At 44.6% G+C, this 15,202-nt stretch overlaps 1 protein-coding gene across 1 annotated transcript in view; it reads right to left on the reverse strand.

Annotated features, from left to right (window-relative positions):
• Nucleotides 1-282: 282 nt before the first annotated feature.
• The window catches only part of LOC119461037 (methionine aminopeptidase 2), a 46,465-nt gene continuing 31,545 nt past the window's right edge, over nucleotides 283-15,202 (reverse strand). The window contains exon 12 of the mRNA XM_037722217.2: nucleotides 283-5,360. Within this exon, the coding sequence (XP_037578145.1) occupies nucleotides 5,108-5,360 (253 nt within the window). The 3' untranslated portion in view covers nucleotides 283-5,107. The remainder of the gene's footprint in view (nucleotides 5,361-15,202) is intronic.

Consider the following 15,202-nt stretch of genomic DNA (forward strand, 5'->3'; position numbering starts at 1 on the left):
AGGATGCACATGTGCAGTAGGGGTGTGGACGCCGCACGACGGATGGAGGGAGGGAGGGTGTGACATAGCCCCGACCATAAGCTGCTTCGCATCTAATATAATTTGTTCACCTCGCCCAGCTATCTGTTTCAAAGCTGAGAAAGTACAGCGTTCTAGCCAATGAGCCATCCTAGCAAGAAAACAGACCTACTTAGCTTGTATATACCAGTAAAAATAAGCCCTTAGCATGCAATTGAAGGAACATGAAGCTACACAAGACTAAAAATTCAAACAGTTTGACACTTTCCAGTTCAAAATGTGCCTCATGAACACTTTTATTGAGCAAACAAAGGCCTTTATAAAGTTTTCAAGAAATGGCAATGCACAAGATAGAAAACAGCAGCTACTATCGCTCAATATCTAACCATATAACCAAACATAGGCAGTGAGGCAGTTCCCACAGAAGACGGAGAGTGCCTCAAAATAAATGGAAACAAACCATCCGGTAACAATTAGGGTGAAGATGTTTATGCACTGCTTAAACGAGGAAGTGATGGGCAAACAGAAGCTGCAATAGCAGTTATACACCACCTCCAGGGTTCAACACTTCTACATCCTCCACTGATCATGGAAGCAAACTTTCTGCATAACTACAAGGTATTAAAAATATTGAGTACAGAATTATTTTCATGCAGATGTTTATTAAGATCTTTATTAAGACTATTATTTATCTTGAATAAAATTAGAGAGCATTAACATTTCCAAATCCCAACTCTAGTTTCTAGCGGCTTTATTAACATACATTATAAATCTAATTTGCAAAGTTCTTTCCTCGATCTCCTAGCAGCCCCCTCTATATTTGCAAGAATTACTAAATGTATTATCAGTTCAGCTTCATTATGTCCAATTTCAAGAAAGTGTGCGCTATGGAGGATTAGCAATGTCAATATTGAGATGCATGGTTAGCTCACATATCCAGCGATTAGTATTTTTTGCTGATTCTCACTCACGTAAAAACCAGTGCATTGTGATGATAACATATGACAAAAACTGTGCCTGTAAAATGGTCAAAACAAAAGTCAGTTGCAGAACAGCAGAACATGCATAAAAAAGTTTTTCAACACACTATTTAAGGAGTGGCTCTTGAAGTTTCCGACTTCTCGCTGTTTGCCAAGAAAGCACGTTGGTGTAAAATAAAAATGGTAAGAAGCAATGCCATCCTATTTAAAGAGAGTGGCAATCTTCTTGCATGAACCTAAAGCTGCAAAATGCTTACTTCATAATATCCAGTGATATTTTAATTATGCATAAACTCAGTGACCAAGAAATCCTTATCATATGAATATAAAGTATGTGTCTTGCAAAAGTGAGTGAACTAACAGGGAGTCACCATTTTCAACAAAGCACACATTATGCACTCATCTTAATTAACTGCTGATGCAGTCCTCAACAAACTTATTACAGTAGTTATTACAATTACGTCAAATGAAAAGCATGAATGAAAGCACACGTGTAAAATGCTCAACAAAATAAAACGGGTACAGTTGCAAAGTCAAGGAAACAACATAACGCTGTCTCCTACGTATTCTGTAAATTCTGTAAAGAACTATAGGCACTGGACCCACAGATACACTGCAGGGACTTGCAGTCAATGCTTCAGAAGAACTGTGCATCTAGCCAACTGGCTGTTAGCCTGAACAAACATTTCTTAAGTCCTTTAAGACCATCACAGCTTTGCGTTGAGTGTTCAGCACTCCCTAATGCGAGTTTTCAAGCTGAAGAGCTCACGACCATGCACGACATAATGGCACATGGAAACGCTGTGTGGTTGGTCACATTGGGCTGATCCTTTACTTTGGAGGTAGCTAGGGTTCTATACCAAAACAAATTGATCTGCGTCAAAGAGCACAGTATTATGAAACGGCGTCAAGTTCAGCCTGGCTCCGAGTACTCGGATCTGAGAACTTTTGTAACTGATGGTGTCTGTTTTGCATGGCAATGCTCATTAGCGACAACAGTGCATTTCACTTTGCGTAAGCTTGGATGCAGCCAAATATGCCGAGTGGATATTACTCGATGTCTTGACCCTCTATTTAGTTAGTGAGTGCAAAAGCATAATCAAGGCATGAAGCACACGCACCGATAGTTCTGGCTGGTTATCCACCAAAACCAATAGAGAGAAATGAACAATTGCTTCTGTAACGCACCCGTTAAATGCTGCATGCTTGTCGTATGATTACCACATTTGTAATTTCTCACCCCAGCTGCCCTCTGGGCTAAATTGACTTGCAAGAGAACCTTATTATAAAAGTCCAGGCTTGGAAGAGAGCACTAAAAATCCTCACTAAAAGTTAGGAATGTGCTTATAAAACTGAATTACAAAACATTCCAATAAGCTGCTTCATCAATTAAAATTCACTTTCAAGGACAAAGAAAACCAAAACAGTGCCATTCAAACACAAAAAGAAACATTGAAAGATTTTATTTGATTTTATATAATACCAGTCCATATCATTTTTTTTCTTACAAGGAGCGGTGTGTTGCACTTCCAATCAATCAAATCTTTACTAATCTTAATTTCTAAAAAATTAAGTTCATGATCAAGTGTACTTATTATGCGCCCTGGCACCCCAACAAGTCTTGTCATACTAATTTCATTTTCCCGTTTGGGTTCCCTTTATTCACAACAGTACTGCGTGCTTTCGTGAAAACTGAGAAGCACTTGCTGCTTTATCCAAGCATAGAAAAAAAAAACGAAAAAAATACCTAATACTCAAATGTGCTTGACTCCCATAGCACAATTACTGCAAACAGCAGCTTGGAACTAGCAACAGGTATGCAGACTATGTGAACATAGTCACCTGGCTGTACATAAAAAGCCCTCACCACGTCCAGTAATTTGTGGGACACTTCTCCTACAAACAGACACGTTAAGCCCATTTCCTAGCTTGTAAATGCCACTTTCTTTCAAACATTTCAGTGCAGTCTGGCCTGTTCAAAGAGTATGCATCAATTCCCAAGGTGCTACTCACTACCTCCTACTCCCATCTGCACGTACAGTCGAACCTGGATATATCAAACCCACATATAACCAATTATTGTGTATATAGAACAGCTGTAAAATCCTCTTGAAAGTTTATAATTTTTATTTTATATATCGAATTATCTATATATATCAAACTTTCTTGTGATCCCTTTCAGATTTGATAAATCCGAGTTCGACAGTATAAGAACAATCTCGAAAACATAGTTGCTCGATTTTGTTACACTGACTAACATCTTTGTGGAGCCCTTTTCTATTAATCAGTTACGGTGCATCGTCTTATGCAGCCAAGGGAATCCCTCAGCTCCGAGTGACGCATCTCTGACGTAATGAGTGTTGACAAGCGAACAGACACGTTTGACCCATTTCCTGGATCACGACTGCTGTATATAGCACAATTAAATTTCGGTCCCCAACCTTGCTGTCAGTCATTGTCCTTCCTACAGAGCATGCAGTGATGCAGCAAAGAAATAGCACACAGCAATCATAGGGGAGATGGAGCATTCCAGGCCATGTGCGGCGGCTCTGCTGGTTATTGTTGCAAACAAAATTGACAATTACTGATTGGATGAACACATGTATCTACAAGCTTACGTCCTTTCTTAGCTATAAGAAGCCCAAAGCGTAGTTTCACGGTTGCAGTTGTAATACAGTGCTTTTCATATGCAGCAAATTAGCTGCACAGTCATTCAAGTCTATTTACCCAGATGTAGTTAGTACAATTCCAGTTAGTATTAGCCTGCACTTAATGCATGCTCTGGGAGCATGCCAGAAGTGGCTGATGAAACAAACAAGCAAACAAAAAAAGAGCAGAGTCAACAGAATATACCCATTTAACAAACGTACAAACCAACCAACCAACAAGCATGAGGCTACAAAGGGCATCAACTTTGCTTCCAAAAAAAAAAAGGAAGCACAACAGCAAGAGAGCAGGCAGTGATCTAAAAGGCAAGTTAGCATGCTCCTGGCAAATTTTGTAGGCCAGTCTCAAAGGTGGCATTGTTATAAGCAGTTTTGTTCCTTTGTTACTGCTTTGCGTAACTGAAAGCCAGCGATAAAAAAAGAAAACGTTTTTCATAATTCCAGCAGCACATGTGTAGCACCAAGACAACCAGAAAGCAATTGCCTGCAGTAATGCGACACTTCCAACTCTAGCCCATTGAAGAATGAGAAAAAGAATTAATGTGCAATCATGTTGTCGCTGCACCAGCCATGTGTATATTTCCTCTACTTTCGAGAGAACACCTGGAACACCACAAACTCATCCTACAACTATAACGACACCTGTTAATTTTATAACCTGTGGCTGTGAGACAATAAGTGCAGGTTTAAAAGAGGTGAGAAAAAAAAAAGTAATGTGGAATTCAAATTAATTCTTTCTCAAGCTTTATTATATTATTTCCTTCGAAAACTACCCACTCTTCTCTAGGCAAAGTGAAACCGATCTCTTTTGTTCAAAACAACTTTCCCACATAACTCCACCACTACATTTCTGCAATATCCACAGTCCTGCAACCTAACTCGCGCACCAGATAATAACTGGGCTAAACGTATACAAAGCCATGAGTTCATGCAAATGTCCAAAAATGCAAATAAGTTCCAATCAATCAGAAAAACAATTCTGTCCTTGCCAGCTGTATTCTTGCATGTTTCTAATGGCCACTAAATCTGTCGCCTAAATCCTCTGATACAGTTCCTAAGCCCTCAGTGTACAGTGCAGTCTACTTTAAAAGAGAACATCTGAGCACAGGTACACATTTTGCACTTAGGTAAGTTTGGAGGTGCCCAGTTTTGAGGAAGACTTCCTCTACGTGACACAGGCTCCCATGTGCACTGGCACAGTTCACTGGAATTGCTTCAGCTGGCACCTGCGCCTGGTGAGCTCCCAAAGTGTGAGCCATGCATTTGCTTCTTTTCTTTACCAGTGGGCTGCACAGCACACACCCAGAAATGAAACAGTACGCAAGGCACCAAAAATTACTGTGATTCAGAGGAGTGGTACCTCAGCTGCATTGCTAGCTTGCGTTCTAGACCACTGCTGTGTGGCGGGATGGTCTATAACAACACCAGCACTTTTGGGCTATCTCAGTAGTCCGTTCCACGACTGATGACCTCCTTGCACGTCGGGCGCAGGAGGATGGTGTGCTCAAACTGGGCCGTGTAACAACCCTTGGTGTCGCACAAAGGCGGGTACGGGTCCACAATGCTCTTGTCGCAGAGATCCTTGAGAGCCATGAGATATTTTGTCTGGCCCAGTCTGTCAAGCCAGCGGCGGCAGAAGGCCAGAGTGCCAAAATTCTGGTTGATGACACCCAGCAGCTGCTTGGAACGTGGCAGCCTGTCCGAAAGAAACACATGCAAATGCTCAGTGTTGTGAATTCATTATGTGCTGAACAAGTGTGCTGAACCAATGACAAACCAGGAAGCGGTATTAAAATGTTTTGACATGATACAGTCATGAGCAGCAGCACTAGGGGCCACATATTGTGACACTGTGTTCAACCTAAGCGTGCGGGACCCTTATTGCTATGAGTAACTACGATGCACTTAGTTTGCCAGTGTAGATCTCAAAATGAAATCGAATAATGAGGTTTAATGCCTCAAGGTAGCACACAGACTATGAAGGATGCAACTGTAGGGGGTTCTAGATTACCGATTCCCCCGTCAAAACTTATTTTTAGAAAAATGCCAAGATTCCGCAGATTTTTAATGATTCATTCAATGTAAACCGCTTTCATTATTAAAATTCAAGTGGTCAATTTGTTATTTTCTGTTGTCTGGTACTGTCAATTATCTCATGTATTTGAGTTGCAGATAGGCATGGTCACAGAAACAGTCTACCAGGTGTTTCTGCAAAGACGAAGTTATATTTAAAAATAGAAGTTTTAAAGTAAGAGGATCCTCAATTCCTTCGGAGACGTGCCACCAGCGATGGCAACCATGGGGTGATGCATGATATGTGGTAATTAGTTGCCAATTAACAGAAAACCATCATTTACTTTTAATTTTTTAATTTCAACAGGCTCATCGTAATTTGGAAATTGAGCAAGTTCTCCGTACAAGCCATATTAACTTTTGGATCTGGCAAAATGCGATTACCCTTGGAACGGTGACACGTCAAATTTCGGCTATCAGAGCGTGAGAAACCAAAACTGGGAGGCTGCAGCAAGCGCAAAGCCGCGCCCCTCAACGCACCATTCTGATTATGTCCCCCAGCAGCGGGCAGCCAGGACGCTGTGGCTCCGTGATCCTCACAATCACAGCACACTGGCTGCCGCATGCAGCCGGGTCATGACCATGGAGGTTATAAAAAAACTTCTGGAGTGGAGATGCCGCGCCGCGGCTGACGCCGGCGACCGCCAAATTGCTCCGGGCAGAAAAAACATAGCTGCGCCGCTTGGGCCCTTGCGGTAGTTCGGCAGTTGCGGCCTTTATCCACTCTTAGTGCTTAGTTACGGTCTGCTGAGCAGTACTTGTGCGTTTGTAAGGGAACATCCAGGCTCTACTAAACGGGATGGTGAACGCCTGCGTCGCCTTTGGCTGCACGAATCGTGCGAAGCAAAAGTCAGGAGTAACGTATCACGTCTAAGTAGCGCGAAAAAGCCTTCAATCGCTCGACCATTGCTGTGCACTAGCTCCGTCGAGGAGCGCTGTTCGCAAGAAATGCTTGCTGCTCGTATATATTTTCGGTGCGCTTGCATATGAGATTCCGCTTGTCAAGAGGAATTATTTACTACTTATTTATATAAAATGATACAGCTCTCAGACCTGGCGGACGTCGTAGCTGCATCTCACAAGTTGACTGTTTATAATTACGTGCATAAATATCGGCACGCAACAGTTTCGCATCAAAACAAGAAAATAACTGACGTAACTGGTAAATAAAGAGTATTGCCGGTCACATATCGTGTGTGTAGCAAGACGATATGTGCCTGGAGCAACAACAGTTCTTGTGCAGCCATACATATCCTATCTCGGCGTAATTTAACTTAGGCTGGATCGCGAATATTACTGTTTTCTGAGATCAGTTGCTGTTGCATGCTATCGTGTAAAGTTCTATACAAATCAGAGTTCATACAAATTCGTCTATTGCGGACTCACGATCTTTACAATATGTAAAAGCCATTATTCGTAGTTATTGAACCGTGCTAAGTGACATTATCAGAATGCCTTTAATTTTGGGCATTGGTGCAATTTTTTGGTTTTGCGCAGCCAAAAATATGTTTGGTTTGATGTGTTTGTATTTTATGTATGCCTGTTGGGTATTATTTTCCTATAGTATTGTTGGTTGCTAGCGCGGGCGAAGAGCAATGAGACCGTGAGCGATGAGATCCAAACAAAGACTGAGCTTTTTTTCTTTTCTCTCATGAGACACGGGGAGGCGCGTGCACCAACAGACTTGCGTTTCAGGTGCTTGACGTGGTGCTCAAGAGTGGCGCTATAAGCTAGCCATTTAAACGCGGGCCATTTATAGCGGCGCGCGGATGGGTGTTCACTACAGTATATACTGTGATGCACCAGGTAGTTATGCAATACTTTATTCATTTTTTCCACCATGTTGTTTTATGCTTATTTTTATCAAAATAGCCAGGAAATAATCAAAATTTATTTATCACTTTACTGATTTCACCTTGTGCTTCGTATCACTTTGGTAATGTGGCAAGCTGATGCGCATAAAAGGCGTTACAGCTTCAGCCCACGTATTCTTGCATTTATAACAACTGCCTTGTGGATATGGCCTCAACCTGACAAGACAAAGATTACTGGGGATTCCTAATGATACAACTAGGCGACATGAAAGCCCTAGCGTCGCTAACTCAATGATACGACGGCCGCTTTCCACCTCTTTTACGGAGTCTTCCGTCACTTTATTTCATCACATTTTTTTCAGCAAAAAGTCGCTATAAATTCGCCTAATTCACCTCTCTGTGCACGCATTATCGCCTCAGTTCAACTGCATAAACACTTTTAGACTGTTAAATGTGGCTTTCTCATCATCATCAACTAGCCCAGCACCGCGTGTTCTTCCCATCATTACCTTTCGTTAAACTCGTATCACCCAGCTAAACCCCTTTAATCCACCATTATTTACTCCTAATTCAACATTATTACAGTCTTAATACACTTCATTCACCTCTCTATATTCATTGTTACTTCAGTTCACATGCTTAATTAATATTGTATACTTAATAGTGGTGTTGCGCCCGCTATCGCCTCTTATCCTAAGAGTTCATGTAAACTACACGTTTTTGAAACGGCCTTGAGACGGACACCCCACCATGAGTTATGCATAAAATCCTGTCGCAATAAAAAAAAAAACATCTGTGCTAAATAAATCATAGTAATTCTCCAACTTTCATCATAAAACGCCACCACGAAAGCACACTGGTTACGCTACCAGCGCTCAAGCAGCGCTCGCTCTTGCCGGAGCAAGATGGCCGCCAACCGGTTTCCCAGGCTTCAGCCGGTCGCATGGGCGCGCATAGGGATCTCCACTCCAGAACTTTTTTTATAACCTCCTTGGTCATGACACACTCGCGCCCGCCATGTAAATCCAAAGTTTTTCTTGTGATGGGTCGTTCACAGTTACAAAAAGAGACCGATGTGCATCTACGAATGGCCTCGGGAACTAGAGGCGGTGTGTCGCAAAGATGGCAGCAGTGAACAACTCTGTTACCATCCCGTGCACTCTCTTTCGTTTGAGAGCCAGTTTTTTGGCTTTTCGAAAGTCACGCAGCTGCTGCAAATAGACCTGCGTTGATTCGGCACCAAACCGTAACTTTAGTCACTAACGCCCAATGACTTCTTTCTGGGGTTTTACGTGCCAAAACCAGTTGCAGTGCCTACTAGGCCCAATGGCATAGGCAGTGTGACAATGACAAAAATTTGTCACTGGCCGATGCGGTAATTCCGCTGCAAGCCATTGCGAAATGCTTGGCGCTAATATGCTCGTACGGGTGGCTCATCAGTGGTCAGTCCCGAAATCACGTGTGCGGATTACCGTAAAAACCTGCATATATAATACGAAGTTTATTTGGGGATAGCAAAAACAAACAAACAAAAAAAAAAAAACATTTTCATCCGCACATAATGCGAGTGAGGAAAACTCACAGAAAGCATTTATTTTCATTGCAGTTAACGTTCAATCCTCGTCCGTTTCACTGGCACTGTCTCCCGATAGCCCCTTGTCGGAGATATCTTCCCACAGAAAGAAATCTTCAGTGCCGTCGAGTGCGTTGGAGATGCCGCATTTCTTAAAAGAGCGACTGACGAGCTCCTCCGGGATGCTGGCCCATGCATCCGCAATACAGCTATAAAGCACAGCTGGAGGGGCCCGTTTCAGCTGTCCGGTAGCCGTTACTTCCGGGTCTCGAAAACAGTATTACAGTACCCAAGGAGAATCAGAATTCTTCAAACATTCCTTCATTAACAGCGAAATTTTGAGCTCCTGTCTTGCCGTCCGCACTGACAAAATTACTTTGTTCGGGTACTTAGAGTGCATTTTCAGCCAAATCGTTTTGATACAGTGTAGAATAAGCATTAAGGATGCCGAAACACATGGCTTCCAAAAATAGACGTATTTTCTCAACATTTTCGCGATCTGATCTTTGAATCCCTTAATACGTACCCGGACGGAATGCGGCATAACTATGCACTAATGGTAGCATGCGCAACCGCCAAATAAAGATTTGTGCCTCCTGACATGCACCACTGCTACCAACAAAGAAATAAATCCAATCCTGCAGCAAATCTTGGCCAAACTATGTACTACGAGGCTTGCTTTATTTTTTTAGCAAAGCACGGAAGAAATTCTGGCTATCTCACATGACCGTGCGGTGATACACCACGACGGCAATACCAAAGCAGCATTTCGAAACTTTGACAGGGAACACAGCGGCAGACAAGGTGGCTGTACAGATGACTGACTCCTCCAGCTTTCCCCGATGCGCAAGTGTGCGTTTGTACACTGATCCACTACTCAGCAAAACCAGCACCGTTTCACTGAAATGTTGTACCTGATGCTGCGTGGTAATGATCGTCCCTTGTGGCTTGTGCATGTGCTTATACAGCCGACAGCATTTCCGACTCTGTACTAAGCTCGTTATTCACGCATAGTGCCAAGAGCGCTGTCGGCCATATGCAGTCAAACCTCGATATTTAACGAAATTCGCGATGTAATGAACTATTTTTATTTCCCAATCTCAGTTCCATTGAAAACTGTGCATTTCTTTCGCGATTTAACAAATTAATTTTGTGACAATGTTTCGATATAACAAAGTTTGTAGTCATTTTAAACATGTACTTAGAGCCTGTATAGCCGGTAAATCTATCAAAAAACTATAAAAATGTCGACCTAGAAAAAAAAATATTTGTAAGTATTCTTCCGCATGAAAAGTTCGAGCTGCAAATACGCTGTCGAAGTGCACATGCCAGAATGCGCTATGCAGGAAACAGCACTGCGCCGTTTGTCTCATAACTTGTGGAGGCCACGCGCCAGCTTGGAGCGCTCGGAGAAACCCGAGAGCTAACGATTCCTTCAGCGAAAGGGGTTGGGAAAGGGGTGAACGGCGCATTAACGTGATCACAAGCACGTGCTAGAGGGGAAGGGGGGCAGGGAAAGTGCACCTATCCGCCCTCTCTACCTAGTGCGCACGTCTCCTCTCTACCCTTGCTGTAGTTGCGTATGGCTGTCCATACCATATGCGGGCCCTGCGCCGTATCTTGGACGTAATCTTTGGCAAGTGCAAATGCCGAGCCCAGATGGTTGGTTCCTTCATGCACATTTTGTTCCTGTGCGTCTAGTGTTGGCGGTCCCCTAATCTCAAGTTTCCGAGGCACAGTGCGAAGCGTTTGCTCGCATTGCGACAGTGGGTGATCTTTGCCTGAGCGCGTGATACTATTAAAACTACGGACCTTACATCGTGTAGTTGTCTCTTTGCTATCACCATCAATGCTCCACCTTTCTGACGAAACTGTGTCTTTTTTCAGGACGAATATCTGTATTTTTTGGCCCTATTGTTTTTAATTTGAGCGTGCTAGTATGATGACGGCTATGGGCACTAAGCGCAGTCAGCCAATGCGTCAAGATTTACAGTGCCGCGCGATAGAACACGCTAATCTCGCATGCAGTGAGCCACGTCGATGCATTGCTCTCGGCACGATCTGTACCGCACGCGCTGGCGTTCAGAACCACACTATTATTGCCAGACCTTCTTGCCATTTGTTTATAATTGATTACTGACAAGATACTAATAACCAGGAATGTTCTGGGAATATGTGGAATGATTTTCACTGCTGAAACATTAAAACCTCGAAGTTAACATAATCCGCGATTTAATGAAGTTTTTTGCTTCAAGTACAACTTTGTTCTATCAAGGTTCCACTGTACTTCGATGCACCCAGTACCGAGTCTCACGAAATTTCCCGAAAGCGAAACTATCTTGAAAAGCGATCACCCGAGAATACCGCCCCTATACCGTATGCATGCGTTTTCCGGCAGACCTGCACCCATATTTCGTGTGAGCGTCTGTGCAGTGAGGTTTCTTCGTGCCCGCACCACTCCTGGTCGTGCACGTGTGCAGTGCGTATCTGGTAGAGCCAATGCACCGACAGCGGGCTGATTTTGCTTTTGAGCAAGCAATGCACACTTGAAGCGGTTCCACTCAGAGGTAGCAAAGAACTGCGCTATGCACTGCCAAGCAGATACAGTTAAATTTGGATATAACGAAATTGACAAATTCCCGAAAAACTTCGTTATAAAGAGGATTTCGTTATATGCAGGTTCGGCACGAAAATTCTAAAAATAAACGTTTACCGTATTTACTCGATTCTAAAGCGCCCTCAGTTGTAACGCGCACCCGTTTTCCGTTTTCGTCGAAGCACTCATCCTCGGAATGTCACACCAGGTACCGGATGCGTGGACGCGTGTCGTTTCGCACAAGCGCGAGGCATCGGAAACGAAGAGCGAGCGTCACGATGGCGTCGTAGCGTCGTATAGTGTTACAGTAGAACCTCGCTGTTAGGTTCCCGGGGGCTGCGTTTTCGACCGGTCCCAGCACACCATATAACTGAATGCATTGGTAACCCTGCTGTTGCGTCACAACTGTGGGACCGTTCCCGCATCATACGTTGCGAACTGCCAGCCCGCGCCGGCCCGAGCGGCCATTTTGACTTTTCATGTCGCTTGGCTTCAAGGCTTGACGATGGCATTGGCCGCCCAAAGTGCCGGGGGCGACTACTATGACGTATTTTCGGTTTCCGCCAGCAAAAGTATGGCCCTTGAGATCCATATTTGCTATATAAAGATGGTGTCCATGACTCGTTGTGGCCCTAAAATTGGTTTTGGCTCATAGATATTCCGTATATAAAGGTATGGCCACGCCAGCGGCGAAAAACGCGCGCGTCATGCAGCGAGCGGCAAGTTGCCACGCGTCAGCGTCTCGCCGCGAGGCCACCGTGTGGCACGCGCGTCTCGCCGCGCGGCAGCGCGATAAGCTCTCCCGCGCTCTCCGAACGGGCGAGCAACACCGCGAGCGCTCTCGCACCAGCGGCGTTCCGGTTGTGATGGCTCCGTGACGTCACCCTCGTCGCTCTTGATTGGTTCTTCATCTCGCGGCACGCGGCATTTGCCGGAGAACCCATTTCGCGCAGCACGCCGCAAGACCCCCGATTCCTGCCGCTTTTGCCGCACGCAGCATGACGCGTTGCCGCGCGTTTCGGATGCGCGTTTTTGCTGCGTGTTTTTGCCGCCTAGCGTGGCCATACCCTTAATTCCAAGGGCGATAACGCAGTCGCCGCGCGCCGTATGCTGTATGTGCGAGTGAAAACGTGCGAGGGGAGCCGATGACCGCGTCTAAATCTCGCGCGCGCAAGAAAAGCAGGGAGGGAGCTCCGCGCCTTGTTCCTGTTGCGCTGGAGGCACCGGCGAGGAAGCGAGGGGGGAGGGATAGCGAGGCGGCGCACGGTCGCGCAGGCCGTATCTTGAAAGCGATCTGCGTTGGGGCAGAGTCTAGCAGTGTAGGTGCATCGGCGGCTCGTAGCTTTCTTCGTGCTGTGTGTTCTCGGCGCTCAGTTTGCGTTGAAGCGATAGACAACAGCACGAAGGTCACTTCGCTCGCTTCTCCAGTGGTACTTCCACACGCCGCCAGCGTTTGACAGCGCGTGTCCGCGCTCATCGAGTCTGATGTGCCACAGCGTGTACCAGCGCTTCGGCAACATCAGCTGGAAAAGGAGAGACTGCCGGCTTGGCGGCCTAGGCCAGCTGCAGCAAGCGGCAGGATCAGATTTGAATGAAGGGAGGGGGAAAGGTCACGCCCGCGGCGGCAAGATCACCGGGTCGAGGGATGCAGGGCCGCCTCGCACACGCGCTCGCTTCGCATTCCGTCGCGGTGGAGAAGGTGCTTCCGGTTGCTGCTCGCGCAAAAATGACAAAATTTGGGGCGAAATTTCTAGGTGGTCGGAGGGGGAAATTCGTTATATCAAGGGGGTCTCCCGCTGCCACTTCGTTACGTAGAGGTCTCAAATACATGTGCTTCTATGGAGTAACGGCGGGGAATCGAAAAACTTCGTTATATCCAGGAATTCGTTATATGGAGGTTCGTTATAGGCAGGTTTAACTGTAGCTAAAGCAGCTTATTGTGATAAGGTTGGAGTTTATAAGTCACACTGGCACACCCGTCAGTGGTCATATTCCTTGCTATATTCATATTCATATAGCAAGGAATATGGAATATATATTCCACAGGGGCGGAAGCAGGCTCCAACGTTTTGGAGCAGCTTTGGAGAGCTGTTTTGGAGTAGCATCGGAGCAACAAATTTGTAGTTTTGTAGCAGAGAAAGTGAGTTTTGGAGCAGGTCGCCATCGTAAGAACATTTAAATTAGCAACTCTTGCTTTCAACAAACACAAATGCTAAGAAAGAAAAATTTATGCGCCAAGGTGAAATTTCTGTGGATCGTTCTATGCTTTTCTTGCCAAGCAAATTAAAAAATAAATCTGATCAATGTGCACCTATAAGGAACTGTAATGGTAGTACAAGTTCTAGTAACAATCAGGACAAAAGCACAACATAATAGCAATAAAACTCTATGTATCAGCATACGACATAAGAAATACATAGCAAAAACCTGTACTTGCACTTGAGCATAAAGAAACAAGTACAAAGCACCTCTAAAAGTAGCACAAGTAAATCACATGGGATGTAAAGCTATTGTGCCTTATCAACAAATAACTAGAAAAAAAAAAAAAAAGAACACTGCCACACAACACTAGCACTGTGTCCACTGTGATTTGTCTGTCATTCTTTATATGTCAGCAATGTGTCAGTCTAAAGAACAAGTCTTACTTAAATTTATTCTCTAAACAAGACAAATATGTCTCTGAATGAAATATAACACATTTGATTAACTGCAGAAATATTGCAAGTTGAATAGTGTACTTTCACGTACAAGGCACTATAAGTAGCCAATAAATTCAATTGCAAACTTAAGATTTGGGCAAGCAGAGCTGGCTAGTGAGTCCCACGATCATTGTGGCACAAAACTGCACCCACATTTATAAAACATCACAGCTCACAGCACAACATCAGAACAAAAAAGGCGGAAAGCAATACAGTCAACGTCCGATTTTTCGGACTACCTAGAGGCCATGAAATCGTTCGAAAATCGGGCAGTCCGAAACAATGAATGCATGCCTTTTACTGCCGCTAAGGGCTCAAATCGCCACACACACATCCGAAAAAACTATGGAGGCCTGCCAGTACAACTTATGAGGCATATTGGTGCTCGTACTGCGACAGGCGACGGCGGGTGCAAACGTGTGTAATTAAGGAATACATACTGTGTCCCATGACAATTGCCCCTTTTTCCCACTTTTGTTATGCTGCACCGCAATACTTCGTGTATGCTTCACCGCGTAATACTGCTGTATTTAGGCGAAGCTGACTTTCGGGAACCAGTATTATGCAATGCGCCCTGCTTTCCAAGCTTCAAAGCCAATCGCGAGGATTACAAAGGTGGAGTCAATGCCATTGCTGACAGCGGCGAATTATGTCAATAAAAAAACACTGCACCGAACGGCAAGAAGCTTAATAGCGAACGTAGAAGTAGCTATGCGTAGTGTTGCCAAAGTGGTGGCTATGGCTGCCAGCAGATCTGCGTGCGAGAGCACTGGTTCGAAGCAG

The sequence above is a fragment of the Dermacentor silvarum genome, chromosome 8 (assembly GCF_013339745.2).
Source record: "Dermacentor silvarum isolate Dsil-2018 chromosome 8, BIME_Dsil_1.4, whole genome shotgun sequence".
NCBI lineage: Eukaryota > Metazoa > Arthropoda > Arachnida > Ixodida > Ixodidae > Dermacentor > Dermacentor silvarum.